Source organism: Culex quinquefasciatus, chromosome 3 (genome assembly GCF_015732765.1).
Source record: "Culex quinquefasciatus strain JHB chromosome 3, VPISU_Cqui_1.0_pri_paternal, whole genome shotgun sequence".
In the NCBI taxonomy this organism is placed as follows: Eukaryota; Metazoa; Arthropoda; class Insecta; order Diptera; family Culicidae; genus Culex; species Culex quinquefasciatus.
In genome coordinates this window covers 71,898,009-71,923,888 of record NC_051863.1, presented here as the reverse complement: position 1 = coordinate 71,923,888, position 25,880 = coordinate 71,898,009, and the positions used below count along the sequence as shown (strand labels likewise).

Genomic DNA, 25,880 nt, shown 5'->3' with positions numbered 1-25,880 from the left:
CCATACTACAAAAACTGTGTATGGGTAAGAGGTGGGCCATCCAAGGAAATGCATAACTCGTTCAAAAACCATCAAGGACGTTTGGCATAATTATTGTTGCATTTTTTGTTTTGTTTAATTAGTATTTATTTTTTGTAAAGAATAATAACTTATAGCTTTTTTCCTATTTTCTAAACAGATAATTTTACTTTAAAAGATTTTTATCAAGTATCTATTTTTTTCAATAGATGTGATTTTTCCCCTTTTTGGAATATTTCTTAATAAAGCTTTAAATGCATTTTTTCATATATTTTTTTTATTTTTTTAGAAAGAGTCTATATAATATTAAGATTTTTCTCCATTTGAAATACTTTGCAGCTGATTTTTTGTATTAAATTTTTCCTTCTTTTATTTTAAATTTAACTAACAAAGAAATGTAAGTTTTGCCAGTCTTTAAATATTTTGCAATAAAGATTTTATACTATTTTCCCTCCTTTTTTGAATTCAACCTAAAGAATGTATGTACATTTTGCTTTTCTTTAAAGAAATGCAATTAAGATTTCCAATTCCAATTCCAATTCGGTTTTATTGGTGAATAATCAAGATACAATGAGTTATTTTGAAGTGCATAACAGAGTTTTGGAGTTCCTTACAGCTGTGTGTTGCATCATAATCCATTTAGGAACAATTATTTCTTTAACTAAGGCACTAGCAAGAGTAAGAAAAAAGTATAAAAAAAACTTACAGAAATTGCAAAGGAAAGGGGATAGAGGAAGAGAAAGCTTATATCTAGATCACAGGTAATTTATCCTTTGTAGATGTGTTTGATCATCAGTTCCCCAAGGGCCAGGAATTGTTCTGCCTTGTTCCGGCAGCTCCGAAACCGCGTCATCATCTCCCCGCGAGAGCAAAGAACTCCGGCAGGGTGAAGAGATCTTCCCGGTGACTTCTTGCTGGGCCGTACTGCCGCTACCGGCAGCGACCACGCTGGCGAACGAACGCCCCCAACCAGGAGGGAACGCTGAGTTTTCCGCTGGAACCGTACGCTGTCCAGCTGCAGGAACGGCTGCGCTCGTACTTCGCTGAGGAGGGTGGGACGCTTTCTTTTTTCTCTTTTCCTGCTCCTCGAGGTAGGCCTTGCGCGCGACGCATCCGCGGTAATTGCCGGTATGGTTGCCGTCACAGTTCGCGCACTTTACGCGTGGCTTGGTTTGTTCTGCCTTGTCCCCCAAGTCCGCCTTTCGTGGCAGTGCGCACGCCTCCGAGAGGTGTGACTCACCGCACTTCACGCAGCGGGGCCGGAGGTTGCAGTTCCGCGAGCCGTGGCCGAATTTCTGGCAACGGTGGCATTGCGCTACGTCCGTCGGGTTCTTGGTGTAAAACCGCCAGTTTACCCAAAAACCGTCCAACGTTTTAGTCCGCCGCAGGTCTTGGATCTTGACGGTGCCGCGGTCGAAGTACAACAGGTACAGTGTGTGTGTACCTGTCACCGTTGTCTTGCGCGAGAGCACTTTAATCTCCCGCGGTTTTATTCCGGCGTCCGAAAGGTGACCCTTCAGGTCGGAGATCGGACGGTCTTGATAACCCTGCAAGACGACCTTAACAGGGGGCTTCTCGAGGTTGAATGTGTAGAAGTTGAAGTTGCTACGCTTCAATTCTTCAAACACCAGGTCGAAATTCTTTTTGGTCAGTGTGATCACTTGCACTGCCGACTTACTGATTTTCAGACAATATCCGAGGCCTTCCAGCAACTCGTCAACATCGTCCGCTAACGTGTCCAAAACAAAAATTGGAGGTGGTCTACGTTCCGCTGGAGAGTTGTTCTTTTTTGACGTCGGCACTTTTTTCCGTGCACGACCATCATCGTCGTCGTCGTCGTCGGTAGTGCTGCTACCGTCAGAGTTGTTATTTTCTTCGTCGTCGCTCAGCATCTGGAACTCGTTCCTGATGGGGATGTTGGCGGATGTTGATGTGCCACTGGTCGTGGCACCAGAAGTACCGGAACGGGTTCGCACTGGTGATCTTGGGACATATCCAGGATGTAGTAACTTTTGTCGATGCCTTCTGCGATCACGCTCCCCTGCGCGATGGCGGTCGACACGGCGTTGGTTTGTTTACCTTTTTGCACACGACCGGTAGACGAACTTCGCGGGTTTTTCGAGGCCGCACTCGAACTGCCACGGCCACGGCCGGCCTTTGGCATGCTGGAGAAGCAAACTCGCGGGTAACCACAATCAATTACGGCGAAAAAAATCGAAAAAACGATGGAGCACTGAGCACTAGCTGCATGCTCTCGTGCGTACACGGAGGGAGCTGCAATTAAGATTTTGAAAGCAATTTTCTCTCCTTTTATTTTAAAACGAAAAGAAGGCATAATCTCTCAAAAGATGCTCAGGTTGTGTTTTTTGGTCAATATTTTGCAATTTTTCCTTCTTTAATATTCAACCTAAATTGGGGATGTGCATTTTTTTTCTTTAAGTATGTTACAAAAGAGTTATGAAAGCTATGGAACTTTCCCTTCTTTTATTTGAAATTCAACTTTTAGAAGAGAAAATCTCTAAAAAAAATACACAATTTGACAATTGGGTTTGTTCCCTTCTTTAAAGTCTCTTTAAAGATTCACATTTTGCCACTCTTTAAATGTTTGAAAATCGCATTATTTCAATGTTTTTCACCTACCTCTATTCAAAAAATATATTTAATTAGCAATTATTTTTTTTACAATTGTCACTTCTTTAAGATAAGTTTTGACTAAATACAAGAAGGGAAAATTGTATAAACAACTTTTTTGCAAAAAATAAAGCAACAGACAAAAAATGTGCAAAAATGATAGAAATGTTTCAAGAGAACATCTATAAGAGAATCTCCCTTCTTCAAGTTGAATATAAAAAAAGATGGGAAAATTGCATTAAAAAACATTATTGCAAAATATTTAAAGAAAGGCTAAATCGACATCCCTTCACCCAAAATACAGGGTTGGGATTAACGTTCCATCAACATTTATAGAGAGCTCAATGCTAAACTCGATAGAATAATGTTACCAACTCATACTTGCAAAACAATCAACTTTATTAATTAATAAAAACAGTAAATCTGCAACAAGAGTCATACATCGACACCTGGCAGTTTAGTCATTCCCGTAGACTACACATTTTGTTTTGATGGATGAACTATTCCTTGAAATGGAATCGATGGCATAATTTTCTCGGTCATCTACAACGTCCATTACGCCAAACGTTTATTATGCCAAATGTCCATTATGCCAAACGTCCTTGATTGTTTTGGAACGAGTTATGCCAAACGTCCATTCTGCCAAATGTCCATTATGCCAAACGTCCCTAATGTCTTGGACCAATTATGCCAAACGTACATTATGCCAAACGTCTTTCTTGAAAACCCGTTATGCCAAATGTCCATTATGCCAAACGGGGTACACCCCCCCCCCCCCCCTCAGGAAGCCCCAGAGCGCCCCAAATGCCATTTTTGCAAATTAAAAAAAAGAGCCTAAGAGAGACGAGCAATCGATAGGGCAACTTGTACAAAAAGGGGGTTATCTAGTATCAAAACTCTATACGCGCCAGCATCACGCGCCAGCATTACTCGCGTTTGCATGTGAAACTCAACTTGACAACTTGTCGACGAGGCGACGGAAATCGATCGTTCATGATTTTTTGCAGATTTTTCGAATGAATATTTCTCGAGAAATTATTTGATAACGAAGCTTGATTTTGAGTCGGAGCCAAAAGCAAACCCTTTACAAATTGATTTGCAAAAAAACACTACATTTATTTTTTTTTATATATATGTTTTAGAGGACATCAAATGCCAACTTTTCAGAAATTTCCAAAATGGGCAAACAAATTTTGACCGAGTTATGACTTTTAGAATCAATACAGATTTAAAAAAAATGAAATATTGGTCGCAAAAAAATTTCAGCTTCATTTTTCGATATAAAATCGAATTTGCAATCAAAATAGTCGCAGCTTGTAATTTTTTAAATTGATGCCCATGTTTGCCCACCTTTGAATTTTTTTTTTTTTGAAAAGCTGAGAAAATTCTTTATATTTTGCTTCAATGAACTTTGTTGATACGACCAATAGTTGCTGAGATATTGTCATGCAATGGTTTGAAAACAGGAAAATTTATGTTTTCTAAGTCTCACCCAAACAATTCACCATTTTCTAATGTCGATATCGCAGCAACTAATGGTCCGATTTACAATGTTTAATTATGAAACATTTGTGAAATTTTCCGATCTTTTCGAAAACAATATTTTCAAAAATATAATTCAAGACTAACATATCAAAAGGGCGTAATATTGAATGTTTGGCCCGTTTAAAAGGTTAGTCTTGATAAAAAAAAAGTATTTTTTTCGACGAAATCAGAAAATTTCACGAATGTTTCATATTTTAACATTGTAACTCGGACCATTAGTTGCTGAGATATCGACATTAGAAAATAGTGGGTTGTTTGGGTGAGACTTAGAAAACATCAATTTTCCTGTAATTCAACATTTGCATGGCAATATCTCAGCAACTAAGGGTCGTATCAACAAAGCAAAAAAAAAAGAATTTGCTCAGCTTTCCAAAAACAAATTCTCAAATGTTGGCAAACAGGAGCACTTATTTAAAAAAATGAAAAACTGCGATTATTTTCAAAAAAGTTACCTTAAAATAGATTTATCTTGAAAATGGTGCACTTTATCAAAAATTCATTACAGAACTTTTTGATTGTAAATTAAATTTTACATCGAAAAATGCAGTTGAAAAATATGTGCGACCAATATTTCGATTTTTTGAAAAAATCAGTATTGATTCAAAAAATTATAACTCGGTCAAAGATTTTTTGCCCATTCTGAAAATTTCTGAAAAGTTGGCATTTGATGTCCTGTAAAACATATCAAAAAAATAAAAAAAATAAAAATAGTGTTTTATTGCAAATCAAGTTTTAGTGACAAAAAGTGAAATTAAAAATCACCATTTTTTTTTCTACTGTGTATCATTTTTTCAGTGTAGTCCATATCTATACCTACAACTTTGCCGAAGACACCAAATCGATCAAAAAATTCCTTCAAAAGATACAGATTTTTGAATTTTCACATATCATCTTTGTATGGACAGCTGCCAAGTTTGTATGGAAAATTATATGAACGAACTAATGATGCAAAATGGCTTCTCTGGGCATACCGAAGGCACCAAAAAAGTTTCAGCCGGATTAAAAAATAAAAAAATTAAAATTAAAGAAAAAGACCGATTCCGTAGAGAACTGCTCACCTTTCTTTAGTAAGAAAGGCAAAAAATTTCATTTTCCTAAATCTGAACGGTAAATCCGAATGAGGTCAAATTTGTTTCAAAACCTCGATTATGGTCTAGATTATGATATGGAAGAAAAAAATTAGATAAAATTAGTAAATTAATCCAACAGTTGTCAATCAAGAACCACATTACCGACATTGATGAAAATTTGGGAGGATGTAGGGCTCGAAAAATGCAATTTTTCGAATAAATAAACTAATTCAATATTTCAATTTTCGACCGAATTTTCATTTGAAAACCACCTGATCAGGTAAAAACACACTCCGAGTTCCCTAAAAAATGGATAAATTCAAATTTTATATGGAACTGGTCTCAGGTTCAGCCCATCCCCTTTCAAATGCGCCCAAGAGAGCTTAAATCCATAATGTGGGCTCTGAGAAACCCTCTCCCACAAAATTGAGCACATTTTCACCACACACGGAAGTCACGCGTGCTCTAGGGTAAATTGATCCCCAAAATCCAGATAATGGAGATAGACCAATTCTGTCCTTGTCAATCGATAGGGCGTCGGAAATCAATCGTCCATGATTTTTTGCAGATTTTTCGAATGATTATTTGTCGAGAAATGATTGGATAACGAAGTTTGATTTTGAGTCGGAGCCAAAAGCAGACCCTATACCTTTCTTTAGTAAGAAAGGCAAAAAAATAGGATTTATATTGTAACAATTTGTGAGTTTCCCCAAATTTTGCAGAATGTTTTGTCGGAAATTTATCAAAACATTTGTTATGATTGTTTTGATTGCTTGTAAAAACTGAAGTCCACTTAACCATGACGTCCTCTGGGGCACATGTCCTCCCTGTGGCCGACCAGAACCTCCACCCAAGCATACATACAAACAACAATAAATGCATAATTTAAGCTTATTGCTCGTTTTTGGTCATGGCGTGGAAAGGAAAATGATTACACTGGCGATAAATGGCAGCGCGCTTTTGCATTGCCTCGCGCAACGCGATTCATACAAACGTGAAAACCATTCATTGAACGACCTAACCTCAACCCGTTGCCTGGGTTGTCGAGGGGAGGGGAAACGCGTTGTATTTCTTTTCAGCCGAAGTTGTTTGTTTTATTTTTCCAGTGTAAACAATCGCGGCCTCCAATGTGCATTCGGATGCTCCTCGGAAAGATGTTGCTACATTCTTTGAAAATAACGGGGTTTAGAATTGCTGCATGGAATGCAAGTCTCTTTTTGTCTGATTTGTCTATTTAGTGAGGTCATTTCAGCTAGGATTATTTGTATGAACTTTTAAGAAATGGAAAATTTCTCATAAAATCAACTTTCGAAGCAGATTTCATGTCCCTGCGTGGTATTAAAAGTTCATCTTTGATTCCATCTGCAAATCCCCGCAAACCTCTCTGACCCTCCCACCTTGATGGAACATTCCAGCGGGACTGCAAAAGTCGGAAGTTGGTCTCGAACTAAGCGTTCAGCAGTCGTCGTTCGGAAATCGTTTCCAATGCAAAGGTTGGGGGGACAAATTCACTCCTGCTTGCACTGCAATTGCTGATTCCGATTCTATACTGCGGACACTTTTCCGTCGCGGTTTGCAAAAGCTAGCTGGGACGCAGAATTATTCGTGGTGACAAAGGTGTCGAATTTATATAAAGGGAGAGAGACCCGGCGATAGAGAGCGAGATTTGCAATTTGGCAAACGAATCACGTCTCAATACTCAAAATATTTAAATTTGATGCACATTCACAATTTGTCCATGATCGCTCTTCTGTGTTCTTTTGCATTTCCCCGGCTTCAACACGTTTCCATTGTTGGCGTTGCCAAAGAATGCATCGTTACAGGGATGGTACATCTGTGGAATCTGATATTTCAACTCTACTCTTTTTTCAAGTCTTTTTTTCTTACAAAAAGATGAGGTAATCATCATAAAATATACAAAAAATATGATCCAACAGCATTTATGAAGAAAAATAAACCTTATTTTGGGTTTCTATATAAAATTATCATGCAAACCTAAAATATGACCAAGAATCGAAATTTTTACAAACTGACTTATTAAAAAATTAAAAGTTTTGTTTTTAAGGGCTCTAAAAGTGCTCCGAATATCACTTTTCTCTAAAACTTAACCCTGAATTACTACGCTCAAAAAACTTATTTTTGTAGGTTCGCTCAGATGCTTTCTCTAAATTTGGTCGTAGAAGACGTAGATTACGAGATAAAATTTTGGTGTCTTCGACAAAGTTGCTTGGAATGGCAAGCCCACACTTTCCACTTAATTTTGCGATCTGGACCACTGTGGATTGAGATGGACTATGAAGAAAATGGTCACATACCGCGTCTTATTCTGTGTTCTTACTTTTTCAAATCTAAAGCAATGAATCAAACAATCGATCGCTATTACGTCGCCGTCGTGCTAACTTGTCGTACGTGTATTTTGGGCCAAATTGAGTTAACCTGGCCATGGTCTTCGTTTTCTACATACACGAATGGTATTCCGGGTCTCTAGGACCCAGAAATGTTTTCGGCTGCCAAAATTCGAGATTGTAACCGATTTTGGATGTCTTGGCCGCGAATGAAAGGCTAGGATGTCTACTTTCTGAATCCGACCGGCAGAACCGGTTTTGGACACCATGGCCACCGGGAACCTGCTATAACCGAAAAGAGTCCTTTTTGAGGAACCAACTTTAAGGAACTGTATCTCCGAAACGATTGCACATACCAGGTTGCTTCCGGTTTTATTCGACAGATAATAACCTGAATTTTAAGACCCAGAGTATATAATTGGTCCATAAAGACCACCGGTTCCGGTAACCCGGAACTTCCGGAAAACTTGATTTTTGCAGTTTTTGACATAAAACCGTCACACGGACCAGTCTTTTGAAACGGATTATTTTGCAAATCATTGCAGAAAAATACTACAAACTACCCCTGATTGTTTGGTATCGGTTCTGGCCAACTGTGGCCAATCCGGAACCGGTTCCAGGGTACCACTAAAACGGTTCCAATAATTGTCACGCTAGAAACCCGTCATGTTGCATATCAAACTTCATGAAATTGCATGTTATGACCATCTGAGGTAATGCCGATGTCCCCTGACCCATCCTGGTCACTCCGGAACCGGTTACCGTTGGCCACTGGGGGACACTATCGGAATATGCAATGAACCCTATCATCCGACGTATCAAACTTCATGAAATTGAAAGTTATGACCATCTGAGGTCATGCCGATGACCGGGTTCCGGGTTACCGGAACCGGTGGCCTTTATGGACCAATTATATACTCTGGGCCTTTATGGACCAATTATATACTCTGGGTCTTAAAATTCAGGTTATTATCTGTCGAATGCAACCGGAAGCAACCTGGTATGTGCAATCGTTTCGGAGATACAGGTCCTCAAAGTAGGGACCTCAAAAAGGACTTTTTTCGGTTATAGCAGGTTCCCGGTGGCCATGGTGTACAAAACCGGTTCTGCCGGTCGGATTCAGAAAGTAGACATCCTAGCCTTTCATTCGCGGTCAAGACAACCAAAATCGGTTACAATCTCGAATTTTGGCAGCCGAAAACATTTCTGGGTCCTACAGACCCGGAATACCATTGGTGTCAGTTTTTTTTGGTAGGCACTTCCGGTGGCCACCGGAAGTTCATTTTTGGTCAGAATGTGTGTCTTAGTAAGTTACACAAAGTCACAAAATTTCAGATCTCTAGGTGTTTTTGGTCAAAAGTTACAATCACTTTTATAGTGCTACTGGGTCCTATAGACCCGAAGACCATGCCCGGGTTAAGAACGCCATATTGTGCAGCTCACAATGCCTCAGCTTTTGACCTTCACAGATCTCCAAAATTCGATTTCAATCCTGAGATATTCAACGAAGTCCAAAAAAACTATATGCATTTTTGTCACTTTTCATATGAAATAAGATTCACACACATTTCTGACTGAAGTGTCAATTGATTAATCTACTTGAAAATTATCAATTTTGATTTTGGTAATTAATTTTCGAGTGATAATGAAAAAGCAAAAAAATCTCGATTTTGCTCCGAGGGGGGAAGGGGTTAAGCTCAGCCCACCCCTACAATTCCGTCCTACAATGGAAAGCTAGAAGTCAAATTCAATCTACTCTAATGAATAGTCACCGCTAACTATGTCACAGATGCACTACAAAGAGCCAGATGCACCGATCTTTATCATTCAATGAACTGAGCCAACCCTACACTGTGACTCGCGGATTACTGCACACCGGCGATGACGTCAGGAACATACTCACAGCTCTTCGAGAGTGTTGTTCGCTTTCATAATATTTAACCAAAACCAGCTAGGCGCACAAATGAACGAGTTTATTGCTGGCGCGCTGCCGTTCAGCAATGAGAGAAATATTTTGGTTTCGAATGGAATTCCAAGAATGAATGTTTGTAGATATTTTTTGTCTTTATTTGAGAATCGAAAAAAATCTAGCCAATGCCGAAATAATTTACGACAGCCGCTTGACCGAGATGGCGCTGAGTGGTAGCTGTTTGGTGATTTGAAATTGGTGGAACATCTTTGATTAATATTTGTTTGAATAATTGTTAGGAATTTTAGTTTCAATGTTGACTATGTATGCCAACCTGCTTCGATACAGTCGCTAGTCAGCAGTTGGACTCACAATCCAAAGGTTGTCAATTCGAATCCCAGGGTGGACGGGAACTCTGGACCAACACGACAAATTTGTTTCGGTAGATGCTGCCAAGGTACTCTTCAAGGTTATTGGAAAAAGAGGCAACAAAAATAAGTTCTAGGACTCGAAAGTTTTTCAATTTTGAGGGAAAAATCGAAATATTTTGAAGCAAAAATTTTCAGTTTTGTTCCTTTAGCAGTCTAAACAGTCAGATTCCGAAAAAAAATTAACAACCTCTGAATGCTTTTCGTAAGTCGAAGCTGTGTCATTTTAAAACCCATTCCGTTGCCCAATTTACGACGCCTGTGACGCCAAGTGATTTCCCTCACATTAATTGTACGTTCGCCGTTGATTCCTGTCGTGACAAATTGGACACGTGGTTTGAAGAACGCGAGCAACTCGAAAGTGCTCTTCTTTTTTTTCAACTTCTGGCGCGATGATTTATTTTGGCAGGTTCGTCTTAGTGATACCATCAAAATGCCAACATAGTTCATTTTTCTTGCACGCCATTTAGGAAAGGGAGGGAAGAGGAAAAGTCGGTAGTGGGTGGTGAAACAGGGTCATCTTCCAAAGTTCTGCGAAGCAACGAAAAAAAAACACCAAGTGAGACATGTGCGTGTCAGCTCTTCACTGAACCAGAAGAATTTGGGTGATTCTGAGCTGCTCGGAACGAGGAGGGTATTTTCTTTCGTGATCAAAACGATTGATGACATCGTAAAGAAGAAGAAGAGGCGAAGTAACACTTCATTTCTTCGCGACGAATCCGCTGATTTGACACGGGTTGGGGGGAGTATCTTGCGATGAAGAAGCTCTTTCATCTGGCGAAGTGTTGACGGAGCAGAAAGTTAATGCTGCTCGCGCAAGGTATTAGAGGAATAAGTTCTGCAACTTTGTTTGATTACTCGATTCTGTATTGCTACTAACCTTCAGGTCCAGGTCACGCACCAGGTGCTTCCCGAAGGACGTTCCGCCCGTCTTCTGGATGTGCAGAAACACCATCACGTCGTGGGCGTTCATGTCGAACTGGAAGTCATCGTTGAGCACCTCCTCGTAGCTGAGGCCCGGATTGGCCAGCAGGTTCTGCTGGACCGGTTTGCCGAGGTTGTCATGTTCGAAGCCGGTGATCAGCTCCTGGTTGGTAATCACTTCCCGCCGCGACAGGGCGCACACCTGGAACAATGTTTGAGAGAATAAAATGGTATTGTAATGTTTGATTCACACAGACACACACACGTGCTGGAATGTCCCCATCTGTTGAAGTGCGCACACACCAGCCTGTTGATTCAATTGATGGCAAATACACACAGAAGCACAGAAACGGACCTGCCGGTTCGCACGACAATGTTGTCTGCGCATAATAAAATTAATCACGTTTTATCACCTTGGACAATTTGGGTGGTGTGAAGTGATTGAAAATGAGCGAAGCAATCATACCGTGTCTGGTTATTGCTTTTTGTAACACGGACTGTCAAAAAAAAACTATATTTTCACTTGACGAAGAATGATTTAAATACAAAAAAATGATAAAAATGTAAGTCAACCTAAAAACACCTCAATACGCAAAAGCATCAGTTCCACATTATTTTATGCCCAATTCTGAAAATAAAAATTATTAGAAAATGGTTGTAGCACTATTTAAAGAGTAGATTTTATTCTCTAGAACATAGGAAAAACGAATAGTTTCTCAGAATTAAGTAGCATTATTAAATGAGAAAAAAATAAAAGTAAGGAAAATGTATAATACACTTTCTATGCCTAGCGTAAATCTTCCAATCAACCCCAAAAGATTTTTCTAATTATTTTATTTTTGTCACGTAAAATAAATCTTTCCCAAGAATTCCTCAATTTTGATTACATTTATAATTTCAGATGATTCCACGAAGTCATGTGATAATCAAAGCGCTAAAAACACGCCAGGCATTAATGCAAAAAGATAAGCTTAAACTCCAGATCAGACCTTTACGTTTGCCGATCAAATTAGCACGATTGCTATTGTAGTTTCAAAGAGGTCTTCAAATTTATATTGTCTCGTTCTCCACTACCAGTTTTAATAGTTTCATGAAGGTCTTCTTTAGGTTATCAAAAATAACCTTGTTCTTTTTAAATTAATTATTTTGACAAGTTTTACCAATAAAAAAATATTTTTTATGTTTCGATTATCCGTAGGTTTGTATGGGACTTCGGATAGTTGAATAATTAACAGTAAAATCTCCACCAACTCACACAGCCGTACCGTAAACAGGGTGGCATTGTTATAGTTAAAATCTATTTTAAAAATAAACTTTAACTCGTATGATTTTTTTAGAGTAAACGTTAGGAAAATATGTTCTGTGGTAGGCGTAAACTAATGTCCATGTAGTGGCCTTAAAAAAGCTGTTATTATGACATTTAGACTAACATTGCACAGAAAAAATGTGTGAATTTACTCGACACGGAAAAGATGAATCACATGTAAACTCCGTTGATGTAAACTTAAGATTTGATGTAAACGGTTGAATCACACGTAAAATCATGTTTTTACGTATAATTTGTTGCAAATTGACATCAAATTCCATTTAAATTTAAATGTTTAATGACGTACAAAAGTGTTACATCATAAATGATGTATATTTGGAAATATTTGTGTGTGTTTGTGTGTGTGAGTGTTCACTGTTTTGTTCTCCTTATTTCACAACAAAAATATCAATTTAAATTTTCACAAAAAAAATTGACGCGATTTAAAAAAAAATATCATTTTTCACATTGTTTTCACTGAAAATTCCATTAAATATGAAGCTATGTTCCATTATTTTTTATCTTTCTTTTTGATTTTTTTAAACTTTACTCGCTAAATTTACTTGAAGTGCAAACTAATTATCAATAACAAGCCTTACCCGACAAACTTCGTTCTGCCTTTTTTCGACTGTTGACGTTTTTAACTTTTTAATAGTTTTAAAGATTTTAGATTGTAAACCGTTATCATGAAAACATTTGTGATATTTTGACAATGCTCACCGTTTTCAAGTTATAACTGTTTTGAAATATTTTTTTTTGCCAAAAAAACCTAAGTCAAAAATATTTTTTGCCATATTTTTTTTAATTTTAAAAGTTTTTGGTCTATTATTTCCAGAAGGGTAGCGAAGAAGCCGCCATATGGCCATATGGAAGTTCAGATAACAAACACTGAGAATCAGTATTATACATAGTGTGACCATAAGAAAACAACAAAAAAAGGTAAACAGAAAAATCACTTTTTTGGATATGGATTTTCAGCCAATATTGGGATGTAATCTCCAATAATATGATAGAATTTGCCATCAGCAACACAATTCGCGTGTTTTTTCAGGAGTTTATTGCGAAATTGCGAATAAAATTAGAATAAAAAAACCCAAACATTGATTTGTTATGGGCTACTATTTGACAGCTAGTGCTTTTGTTGTGGGCTCTTTTTTGACAACCGTTCTAATGTCGACTGCTGTCAGTTTGCTTTGGCCGGAATAGGGTTGCCATCCCACCGATTCTTTCGTAGCCACGAATATTTTGGAATAGCATGAATTGTTTTCTTAGATTATTTTTAGAAAAAAAAATAAATTTGATAAACTGAAACCATTCTGTACAAAAATATGACAAAATTTGACAAGATTGTTTGTTGTTCAATATATACACCCAACCGGCGGTCGCATGATTTTGATGCATGGCAGCATGAAAGTATATCAGAATCTGCATGAAAACTGTCCTCATGCATTTTTTGCAATATAGGGGTATGACATTTTTGCCCGTTACCGACAATCATCGACATTACCGACGGCAGATTGATTGTATTGCAGAAAAAAAAACCTTAACAGAACGAGGATTGAACCATCAACTTCTAGGTTGCTGATCCGACACGCTACCACCGCGTCATGGACGCTTGATGAATGGTGAGGGACAGAGCGCGAACATAATGTTCTCTCTAGATTGTTGCTCGGGGACGCGCCAGCATAGGGACGTGGCGTTACATCGTGCTGCCACCTGGTTTTTTTAAGCGCAAGAGTGGAAAAGTGCTGAGTCATCGTCTAAAAATAGACGGCGTCCTATCTCGCCCAGCAAAATGAGGTCGATAAAGTAGTCGGTTTCGATGAGAAAAAGTGGAAAACGTGGTCTAAAAATAGCGACGCCATCCCCCTATTCTATGTGTTGGTGAGAACTGCAGATCGCTGACGTGTTTACACGCGGGCAAAAATGATCTATGGGCTTGCTGCAAAAATGTAATAAAATATAACATTTTCTGCAGCAAATTCACTGTTGCAGATTTTGAGATAAATTTTTCGTTTGGGTGTATATAAAATGTGGCCTTGGGACCATCCATAAACCACGTGGACACTTTTTTATGAATCTGTTACCCCCCCTCCCCCTTCGTGGACAATTGTCCATACAAAAAAAACTTTTTTGTATGGGTCGTGGACAATCGCCATACCCCCCCCCCCCCCTAAAGTGTCCACGAGGTTTATGGATGGTCCCCTTATTGAAAAATGCTTTGAGCAAATTATATATTGTAAATTTCATTTTTTTCGACCGGGACCCGTGGTGTAGGGGTAAGCGTGATTACTTCTCACCCAGTCGTTCTGGGTTCGATCCCAGAAGATCCCGGTAGCATTTTTCGAGACGAGATTTGTCTGATTACGCCTTCCGTCGGACGGGAAGTAATAGGGACGTGGCGTTACATCGTGCTGCCACCTGGTTTTTTGAGGTGCAAAAGTGGAAAAGTGCTGAGTCATCGTCTAAAAATAGACGGCGTCCTATCTCGCCCAGCAAAATGAAGTCGATAAAGTAGTCGGTTTCGATGAGAAAAAGTGGAAAACGTGGTCTAAAAATAGCGACGCCATCCCCCTATTGTTAGTCCCGGACTAACCTAAAAAGGTTAGGTCGTTAGCTCAGTCCAGGTGCAGGAGTCGTCTCCCTGTGTCCTGTCTCGGTGGAGTCGCTGGTAGGCAGTTGGACTAACAATCCAAAGGTCGGCAGTTCGAATCCCGGGGTGGATGGGAGCTATGGTGAAAAAAGAGGTTTGCAATTGCCTCAACAATCAAGCCTTCGGACACCTAGTTTCGAGTAGGAATCTCACAATCGAGAACGCCAAGGCAATATAGTGAGCAAATAATTTGATTTTGATTTTTTTGTTATTTTTTTATATAAAGACACGTTGTTCAATGATTTGCAGCTCGAAACCGTGAAGATATAGAAAAGCTCGGTGCATTTTTATCACTTCTCAAATGAAAGAAGTTTCAATCTTATTGAACTATCTTGACACAGCCTCAAAATTGATGATAGGTCCGATAATTGGCCAAGGGATTTCCGGTCAGATCGCGTTTGACACTTGTACAAGCTCGACTAGCGTAAACATTTTCAATTATATTTCAGGACTCGGATAACCAAATTCTACCACACTTCGGGGCAATGCACAGAATTGTCAACCAAACAAAATGTGTTTGTTATTGTTTGCATTGCGAGTTTTCGTTTTTGTTTTTTCTAGATCAAACAATAACGCGTTTTTCTCGGAACGCCAAAAAGCAACGTACGACATGATAGCACGACAGCGTCGATGTACACAGCTAAAAATGTAGTAATCCAGTTGCGTGTAAAATGCCTGGGTGTAAAATATTTTTTGCATCAGTATGGGAAACCTACTTGACCGAAATGTCAAGCTCATATATACGTTTATCCTCTCCATTAAACATCGGTCTGATGGCCGAGCGGGCTAAGGCGTCAGTCCTCACTGATGGTGCTGGGTTTGAATCCCGTCAGTTGCAACTTTTTTTTTGTGTTTGCAAAAATTGTACATGCAGCGTGTAATATTAAGTGTTTATTTTGACGAAGGTGATGTGCATGCTTTTGCATGCGATTTTACCATCGGATTTTTTGCTGTGTATCAATTCGACAATTCTTTAAGTTTCAAGTATTCAAGTTTTCTAGTATTCAAGTAAACTAGTCATCAAATCTTCTAGTGTTCGAATTTTCAAGTCTTCTAGTATTCATTGTTTGATGAATCGTGTTTTCCAGTCTTGAGGACTTTTACTTGAATTAAATCACGAAGTCTTGAAGTATGTCTCCTAGTCTCCATGTCTTCAAGTCTACTTGTCTTCATAACATCAACTCTCCTAGTCTGCAAGCACAGAGTAACCCAGAGGGGACACTGGCATTTGATTTTTTGGTTTAACTTTGCGGTACATCGCATGTTTGCTGCCAGCAAACCATATGGAGCCAAAAATTAAATGACTTTTCTTCGGTTTGTTCTCTCTGGGCTACTCAGTGCTTTCTAGTCTTAAAGTTTTCAACTCTCTTATTTAACAAGTCTTCAAGTCTGCAAGTCTTCTAGTTTTCAAGTATTCATGCCACCAAGGCTATAAGTCTTCAAGTCTTCTAGTCTTCAAGTCTTTTAGTCTTCAAGTCTTCAAGTCTTCAAGTCATTAATCAATCCCCACCCAAATAAACGCCCTTACCTGATCCGGACAAAAGTACCCGAACCCGATGATACCGGCGATGGTCAGGAACAGACAGATGATGACGATGGGGCGGAGCCGCCGGCGGGGCTCCATCTTTTTGATTTCGTACACTCCACTCGATAGTAGCAATGTCAGATCACTATCTACTTTGACCGAAACACTCTTTTTCATATCCAACGACGGTATCATTACTTTTTTCATTGCCGGGCTGACGTTTTTGTTGTTTGTTGACTTCGTCTGCGGAACCTTTTTTCTTGTAGAGAGAGTACGATACGATGGAAACAACAACAGCGAGAGCAACAACACCAACACACAACACAAATTATGTCACAAAGTTTTTGCTGCGTACGCTTTCCCGGCCGTTTCGTCTTCTGTTTATCTTCTCCGATACGGGTAAAATTTTAAGTGATTGGCTGGTCCTAGAAGCGACCACTATTCCTTGTATAGATGGGAGATATGTTTCGATTGGGTTTTTTTTTTTGTTTTTTGGTTTGATCCACACCGTTTTCAGCTCATATGATTTGTTTCATTATCCAATCAACATGCAGGCCACGATTTTCTTCCTTTTGCTACTGCTGATGATGGGTCTCTAGACTAGCATAGCAGCACACATAAATCACACACACTAAAATTGATTCCTTCTAGCTTTTTTTTTATTTGACTTTGTCTCACTCACTCTAGCACAATCTCTTCATTGAGCTCATGCAAGCAGCATAATGGATACTTCCTGTGTGTCTGGTCTGGGGTCTGCCGCTGCTGCGCCCTGGCCACTACTTTCGTTACCATCGATTCCAGCCCTCGACCTCTGGGGCTTTGTTTTGTTTGTTCTAGGAACTCTGCCACTGCGCCGTTAAGGAACATCGGATTCCATTTTCAGTGGCTGACCTTCGGAGCAGAGTTACTTGCTGCATGTAGTACTACTACCGTTCGTGTCCTCCTGGCAGGTTACTACGTAGTCCTATTCCCTTCTTTTTTTTTGTCTGACACTTTCACACATGGTTCGAACTCCAATCGAACCTGGCATTTGCATTTGCTAAATTTAGAATGCGTTCCCTAATTCTCCTGATGAAGTGCTAATGGCGCGAGAAAAGTTTCCGGCGAAAGATAAAAATAGTACTACTTCGCACTACCCTTCGACACTACGCAGACACTAACTTTTCCTGATTTTTCCCGGAAGGAATTTTCCCCTCAAAATACACTATCTCCAGTCACAAACACTCATAAAAACAGCTTGCACTCGCGACGCCCTATGTTGCCTCACCAAATTACACACATAAATCAAACAATTCTATGGCCCGACCATCGAAAACGGTCCAATCTGCTTTAGCACCCCCTGAAATTCCGGACTCCGGAGTCTGGCTGGCCTTCCGTCTTTTTTTTTACGCACTAGCTGGCCCTTCCTTGCGCTTTGTGTCAGACTGTCTGGCAGTTCGTCCTGTGTTGGCCTCTGCTTTTGACTGAAGTTGACTTCTTCTCTTGCCTTGGTGCAGCAGCAGCAGTGTCGTCGAATAATTCATTATTTTTCTTCGTCCTTCACTGTGTCACTTTGACAGATGACGGGTTTATTATGACGCTTGGGAGCGTTACTTTGACGCAGGTACAGAAGGCCGCTTCGACGATGCGACATCTGGCGGAGAATAGCTTCGTTGGTGTGAGCTAGGGAGCCACCTGGTAGTGGTTTTTTTATACCACCCTTAAATGCTTGAACGGGCGTATTTCCAGCCCCTGGAAACTCGAAAAAAATTCTTAATCTAGTTGTTGGATGGTGTGAGGGTAAATATTGGTATTAAAAATTTGGAGGGTGGGTGAGGTATATTGTCCGTTTCTCTCGAAGGAACACGCCGCGCGGCATTTCAGAATGTGCCGCAGACATTGTTGCCAGCGATTTTCTGCACTTTTGGTGCAATAAAAAACATACCCGGCAACAATGCCATGCGATTCGAAGAAGAAGATCAACAAAACGCGCAGTATGGGATTTGACAGCGCGCATTTGTCGAAAGCGCGGCGCGTCGTTTCGAGGCTGATATGCCGCGTGTCTTTTTCGGGAATACGCGCAATATCCACGAAGGGAAACTGAGTCAGTTAACAAAAGTATAGAATCCAAAGATTAGTAAAAGTTGAGTTTTAAATGAAAGCAAAGTTGATTTTAAATAGAAGGGTACGTTATCCATTAGTGGACCCTTTTCCTATAGTGGACCCTCTGAAGGGATTTGATGAAAAATTCAATGAAATCACAATTTCAAGCGTGTTGTTGCCTACAAATCTTTTATTTGGCATGTTCAGCATCATTTAAATCAATGTTGACTGATATAGAATTGTCCTGTTTTACCAAAATGAGTGTTTTGGGTTCCACATCAGAAATAAGCCATGGCCACTAGCATTTTCACAACAAAACTGCATTTATATTTTATGATTGAATTAACTATTCAATCATTTTTTGACTGATTATTTAACTTCAGCAAGTCGAAATAATGTAATTTTAAGGAACTTTACTAAAATAAAGCGAAGAACTGCTCATCTTCGAGAAAAAATTAAGGGGGGTCCAATATAGGACAACGAAAATCCAAACCTGTTAACTAAACCTTCAAAAATGAAGAAAACTGTGTATTTCAGTAAAAGTTTCTCTTAAACATACAATAAATGCTTGTTGTTATCAACATAAACGCGTATTTTTTTGAATTAATTATAAATATAGCTGTTTCATGTTTAAAGTACCAAAAATGCTGAAGCCGTAAAAAATAAAATTAATCAAAACTAAAGTCAATTGTACTTAACTGAAGCATCATAATTGCAGTTTGAAATGATATTTTATAATAATAAATCAAGAACAAAGCATTTTTTTTAATAAACATGCGTGGTTTTATAAGCACCTGTAAACAAATCTATTGTTTAGTTTCGGTCAACCATTTATGTAATTAATATGAAAAAATGTGCATCGAAGTTACTTTTTTGTATGACACATTCCGCCGTGACGTTGCAACGCTTTGACTTTTCTTTTTTCAGTATTTCGGCTGTAACTAAAAAAATACATTGAAAAGGTACATATGTTATTACAGATTCGGAAAGTACATTAAATTTCCTATAAGAAACAATGTTGAAACATTATTTTAAGCGAATATTCTATTTTTGAGAGGGGAATATGTAGCGTGACGTTGCAACGCGTGACTTTTTCTCAATCCTGACCCAATTCATGTTTCGCCATTAACTCTGCTCTGTTAAATGGCAAATTTGGAGTTCTTCTTCCATTTTTAGTGTAAAATTGGCCAACAAATCGAATGCAATCATTAGTTTTTCGAAAAAATCAAACCTCGATTTTTAAAGACCATTAACATTTCGTGACGTTGCAACGCACTGTTTTTGAAAACAGGGTTTTTCGCTGCGTTGCAACGTCACGAAATTTTAGTTTCAAAATAAATCATAGTTTTTGTTAGTTTGAGCAACTTCAGGTTATGATTTTATTATAAGACATTAATAGACAGTACAAGGACATGTGAATTGATTGGCCCGCCCATGTTAGACCCCCCCCCCCTCCCCCTTTACCGCTTTCACAGTAGCAGTACGATATACGAAGTTTTCCAAGCATTTTCAAAGTAAAAAAAATATTTGTATTATTCCATTATCACGAAGGACAGCCCCCCACTCCCACCTCCTCTATCCATGTTATGGGGCGTCCATGCATTACGTAACGCCGTAATATCAAGGGGGAGGGGCGGGGTTCGAGGATTTATACAAAAAAATGTATCGGAAATGTAATATAAATGTTTTGTTACGTAATGCAAGAACGCTCCCTTAATATTTTAATCGTTTTGGGAAATTTACAAAACACGTGAAAGTTTTAGAAGGGAGCTATGGAGCTTCAAGTTTTCAGGAGGGCAGAAATTTATAACTAAAGTGCCCATATCGTTTGTTGATGGCCCCTAAGGGGTGATCTGCAAACAACGTAACTTATTTTGTTGACTTTTGTGCTCTTTAAATTAAATTTGAGGAAATAATAAAACTGTTTACCTGCGCAACATAACATTTTTAATTGCGAACAACTAAACATTGCATACATTTTATTTAGGTAAGGGTTCGTCCATCAACAAAGTGACAAAAGTTTGTTAAAAAAAACGAATCACGTGATTATTATTTAATTTCACCGTAAATTGGCCTACATAAGGGTGTGCGATAAAAAAAATTCGTTGCGTTGTGTTAGAATGAACCCTCACATAAATCAGTTTATCATAAAGGGACCATCCAGTAACCACGTGATTGTTTTTTTGAAAGTTTTAGATTTTTTCCCCCTTGTGAACATCGGTCTATTTTGATTTATTCAACAAGTTTTATAAAATACCTAGTTTTTTCGAGTTGCATACAAACTTAAGTGACGGAATTTGTGAATGACCCATGTACAATTTTTCTGTAAATAGGCTCGGAAACATTATATAAAACATATATAATATTTATTATCTTTTGATCTCCAACAATCAACTACGCATACACCTTTTTTGCCATGTGACCAATATGATTTAAAATTTCGTGACGTTGCAACGCAAACTTAAACCTGTTGTAACTTTGGATCTAGACAACCAATTTAGTCGCTCTAGGTTGCATTAGAAAGCTCTTTCCAAGTACAAAGAGCATCCGAAATATCAAAATGATTGAATGTTTAGTTTTCTGTTGACATAAACAACTGTCCCTTTTTCGTGACGTTGCAACGCAATAAAATGCTAAACTTACACTGGTTTGAAAAAATACTTAACTTAAGATAAAATGTAAATCCATGACATTTCCGTTTAGCACATCTAAAAACCTACAAAATGCAATCAAAAGAATAATTTTTGGATTTTATTTCGCTAAAAACCAGGAGTTTTTAGAAAAATGTTTTAAAACGCTGATTTTATCACAAATTGTTGCATAACTTAATCAACTTGTACATAATGATATTCAAAAGTTCAATTAATGAAAACCTTGATTTTTGAAGCTTCAAGTAGTCTAGAATCGAGGAAAAATATCCAAATAACTCATACACGCTTTTCAAAATTTCATCCTAAGGTGTACATTGCCGGAGAATGTGTCTATGTATGTATGTATGTATGTATGTATGATCCCCATACCCGCAGGCAACTTGGTCCTGGAACACATGTGAGCGCTAGGTGAACAATTCGATCATCTTTTACTCCGTAATCTGTACACCCACGTGCATAAATTTTTTTTGCACGAATTTGAATGCTACAAATACCGGCGCATAGAACAAAATGGTTTCCCTCTTCCCACCCCAAGCGCCGGAAATTTGTAGCGGGTGTAGGGACACTTCGCATAGACGCCCTTGCTCCCATCACGTCACTGAGGGTATGGAGCGACGAGAAATTAATAAGCATGCCCCCTCAGTCGAACCTTCATTAGAGAAGCAGGCAATCCACAATTCACAGCGAACGACCAAGAGAACACCCTACCGGGTATTTAGTGGAAATTGGCGTAGTTAGTCTTGAGTGGAATGAGTGAATGTAAGCGTATAAGTGAAAGTTTTTTTTGTACTATAACAAGAACGGGCTCACCAAATTATGTATCTTCAATACCAGCTTCATCTTCAGTATCAGGAGTGGTCCGATTTGATTAACTTGAGATCCGTCGACAAACTTGAAACAGCAGATGGTTGATTATACGCATTTTCGCCGACTTTGAAAACGTCACCGACGGACCCAAACGTTGTCCAAGGAAACGCACCGGATGAAGATCACCATCCGCCGATGTGTTGCTACCAGGAAACGTTGACGTTGAAATCCAAAAAGCAGCTAAATTTTTTGCAACAGGCTCGGAAAATCCAGAAAGATGTGCTCCTGAAGTCACGCTGGAAACCACTGTCAGACGTCTTTTCTGCGACCACCACCTTCTCCACTGAATATCGGCAGAAATAACCGAAATTTTCGCACTTTTTAAAACGAAATTGAGGGAGGAAATTGACAGCGATTTTTTTTTCGATCCGCACACACCCGAGGCTTACATCGAAGTTACTTTTTTATTATTTTTATGTTTACAGTGATTTTTGAAACGTTTTCTCTGATCTTTTTCGGAAATAAATGTTTTTAAATGTCTGTTAGGTTTTTTTTTTGTTTGAAGCCAATTTTGTTAACAAAACATATTTGTTTATGATGAAAAGTGAGCAAAATCCATCTTTTATTCATTATATCTATCATTAGACCTACACCATGCATCAAAACATCAAATATCGGTTCAATTTGGTATAAAAATAACAGTTTGCCTATAGTGGACCCGGGTCCACAATCGGATTATGGACCCGGGTCCACTATAGGAAAATGGGGTCCATAACAGGCAAAAAAAACTTTTTTTTTCAAATGGCTATTTTTCTGCTCAAAAACAAATAAACTGATGAAACAAATAGTCAAAATTGTTCAAAAGACTTCAGTTTTTATTGTTTTGTACAAAGGGTTATGAAAAAAAGCTTAAAATATTGAAAATTTGTGAAAATGTGCATCGGCTCTACTAGGAGGTCCACTAATGGTTAAAATACCCTATGTAGGATCTTTTCTTAGAAATCTTTTGTAAAGATAGGATGTTTCAACCATCAACCTCTGATCTCACATCCATTTCTGTCATGTCTGAATTTGCAGCACAGCTCAAAATGAGGTTCCTTGCCTAAAATCGTATGATGATCATACAAAATAGGTAGACAAATTTATACAACTCTGTATCTTGAGAGGGGATTTTGTGACCGATTTGGTGTCTTCGGCAAAGTTGTAGAATTGAGACTTCAAGGGAAAAAAATACTGAAAATAAAATTCTGATTTTTTATCCATTCGTAGTGCTTAATCAGATTTAGAATATTTGAAAAAAACCCTTAAATAAAATTTGATTCAGCCTTTATTTTGTTATTTTCTTTCAAGAAAAAAAAATACCAGAAAAACACGATTTATGTAGCCTTCCAAGTAATATTATAGGTTTTAAGTAGGCCATAAGAGGTAGGTAGCCATAAAAAAGTTGAGTTAAACCTGCGCAGAAATTTAGTTGGTCGGTGTTATTTTGATATTTAAACAGACATCTCCTGCATTATTTTGATTCCAACGAGAAAGGACTTGTGATATTTTCAAAAATGTGAGCAACCATTATAATTTGAATTATTTTATTACAATAATTTATCAATGTTCTTTTCTACCGTACTATGATACAACAACTTATCCACTTAACAAATAATGAGAGAGTGGCAAAACATTACTTTGACTGCACGCAAAACCGATCCTGTCTGACGATTGCGTACAGTTTTGAGAGTTTGTATTATTATTTTTTGTTGTTTGCTTAGTTGATATCTATTTTTTTTTTCGTATGACACAGAAAAAAGGTTGTTTGTTATTGTTTTGCCGTTCTCACGAGGATTAAACTAAAAACTACAATCACATCGAGCCCCAACTTGGAGTTGGACTTCGAGAGGAATGTCGTCCTGCACACGTTGATTGGTTGGTTGGAGCGATAACCAATTTGTGCCGTTCACTCACTGGTAGCTCAATTTTTCTTTTGTTTTTGCGTTTAATTTACAGAAATCGAATAATTTACTTGTTAAACACACTCATATGCTTTAATTACACACAAATTCCGGAAGTAGCCATGTTTCTTCCAGTTGTTATTGCTTTTAGCTAAATATTTTATTCATTTTATTCCAACGTTCAAATGGTTAAATAGTAGCATTACGTTTCGGTACAAAATTGTTTTAGGAAAGCCAACGTTGATTTTCGCTCGATTATCGTTACATTTGATTGACGTTTGACGTGTTTTACCAGTAGTTTTACACAGATTGTATATAACGTTGATTGCGTAGAAAACTAAGCTCTGCGGTGATTGTTTAACTCACCCCTCTAGTGTGTCTTCTCGCGGTGGTGCTTTGTTCTTCTTCCTATCTTCATCAAATCATTCAAAAAAAGTTTGCCGAAGTGCTGAGCTGCGTTGACAGAAAAAAGTAGATCCGCTTCAAAATCACAAAAAGTCAGTCTCATAAATGGCTTTTCCCACGCACCACCACCCCGTGTGTGTGTGTGTGTGTGGGGTTCTACCCTTAATTTTTGTCGATGAGAAAACCAAATCGTTTTGATAACAGCTTAACTGAGTTCTTAAAAAAAACGGTTTCCCTTTGGACTACTAATTTTGGTGTTCTGAAATGCAGGATAGGACATATGAAGTAGCTGTCCGTGACATTGTTTTCCACAAACGATTAATTAGCGCCCAATTGACCATATTTTAAGCCAATTTATTCTTATCATTGTTTCAGCCAGGAGATTGTTCAAGTGCCGTCAGCAAAGAGAAAATCCCAGAAAAATAATGCAGATTGATTATTTAAGGAGCTATTAGACTATGGCAAGCAAGCAACCCTACTTTTTGACAGTTTGCCTGCATTTGTTTGTAGAAATGTCAGTCATTTCAAGCAAATCAATGTAAATGGGCTAAAGCCGAAGTGTAAACAAAAAGATTGTTCTGCTCGTTCCTAATGTAAACATCCACTGACGTAAGCAGGACAGACTCTTTGTTTACACTTCGGCTTAGGCACATTTACATTGTTTTGCTTGATTTGGCTTTGTTTGCGAGTTTGACAAACCGGCAAACACAAAAAGTGCGAGTTTGTTTGTTTGCCATTCTCTAATAGCTCCTTTAATCGTATTTAAAACCAAACGCCATTACGGCTCGCCATAAAAAAGGAATAATTCAAAATAGTTATAAAATCATAAAAAGGTGCCGCTTATTTCGTCATTGACATGACCAAAAAGACAAAAAACATTCCCAAAAATTTCGACAACTTATCGAATGTCATTTTCGGTATGAAATTTTTTTTTAATGTGATTTCCATACTGTCCAAACTTTGGGGCCAGGTTGTGGCCAGTTTCATCTAAATTTTCTGCAACCGACTTCGTGTTTTTCAGTGGTAGACTATCACAGACAGCATTTTTCCATTTATTCCTGATCTATTATTCCCAGAACACCGTGCTAATGAGATATATTTACAATAATGCGTGCTTGTTTTTCTGCCGAAACTGTTAAAATCACCGTTTTCATCTAAATAGTACTGAGGATTAAAAGAACGAATAAATTACAGTCGTAGCTTATAGCTATGGGGTGTTGGTACAAATAAATAGGATGTTTTTGTTTGTTTTGTTTGATTTGCGTTCAAATTAATGAAATATGGATGGAGAGATTGATTGAGCCCTCGTTTCCTTACACCCCCTCGTTGTCGGCGATAAACTGCGCCGAACAGCGGTTGTGGTCCAGGTGGTGATCCTTGCGCAGATCGCTCCGACACAGGACAAACAGCACTAGCGCGAGCAGGGCCGCTACCGAGGCGATGATGATGAGAGCCAGCGCGTCAAACTCGCTCTCCTCCACGGCGGTCACCTGGGTGGGCGACAGAAGCACACTCAGATCCAACGGCCGGTCCAGATTGCCGGACGTGATTTGGCACCGGTAGCGGCCGTAGTGATGCTGCTGGATCTTCGGGATCGACAGGTACGAACCGATGATCTGACCGTCCTCTCTGAAAACA

At 38.6% G+C, this 25,880-nt stretch overlaps 2 protein-coding genes across 3 annotated transcripts in view; both read right to left on the bottom strand.

Annotated features, from left to right (window-relative positions):
• The window catches only part of LOC6044869 (heparan-sulfate 6-O-sulfotransferase 1), a 56,016-nt gene extending 38,139 nt beyond the window's left edge, over positions 1-17,877 (bottom strand). Inside the window, exons 1-2 of the mRNA XM_038262547.1 lie at positions 16,358-17,877; positions 10,827-11,072 (exon numbers count right to left, since the gene is read on the bottom strand). Coding sequence (XP_038118475.1) covers positions 10,827-11,072; positions 16,358-16,561 — 450 coding nt within the window. The 5' untranslated portion in view covers positions 16,562-17,877. The remainder of the gene's footprint in view (positions 1-10,826; positions 11,073-16,357) is intronic.
• Positions 17,878-23,463: 5,586 nt separating this feature from the next.
• Positions 23,464-25,880, bottom strand: part of LOC6044866 (fibroblast growth factor receptor 3) — an 87,452-nt gene continuing 85,035 nt past the window's right edge. For both annotated transcript variants that reach the window (XM_038261584.1, XM_038261585.1), the window contains exon 5: positions 23,464-25,871. In XM_038261584.1, the coding sequence (XP_038117512.1) occupies positions 25,556-25,871 (316 nt within the window). In that variant the 3' untranslated portion in view covers positions 23,464-25,555. The remainder of the gene's footprint in view (positions 25,872-25,880) is intronic.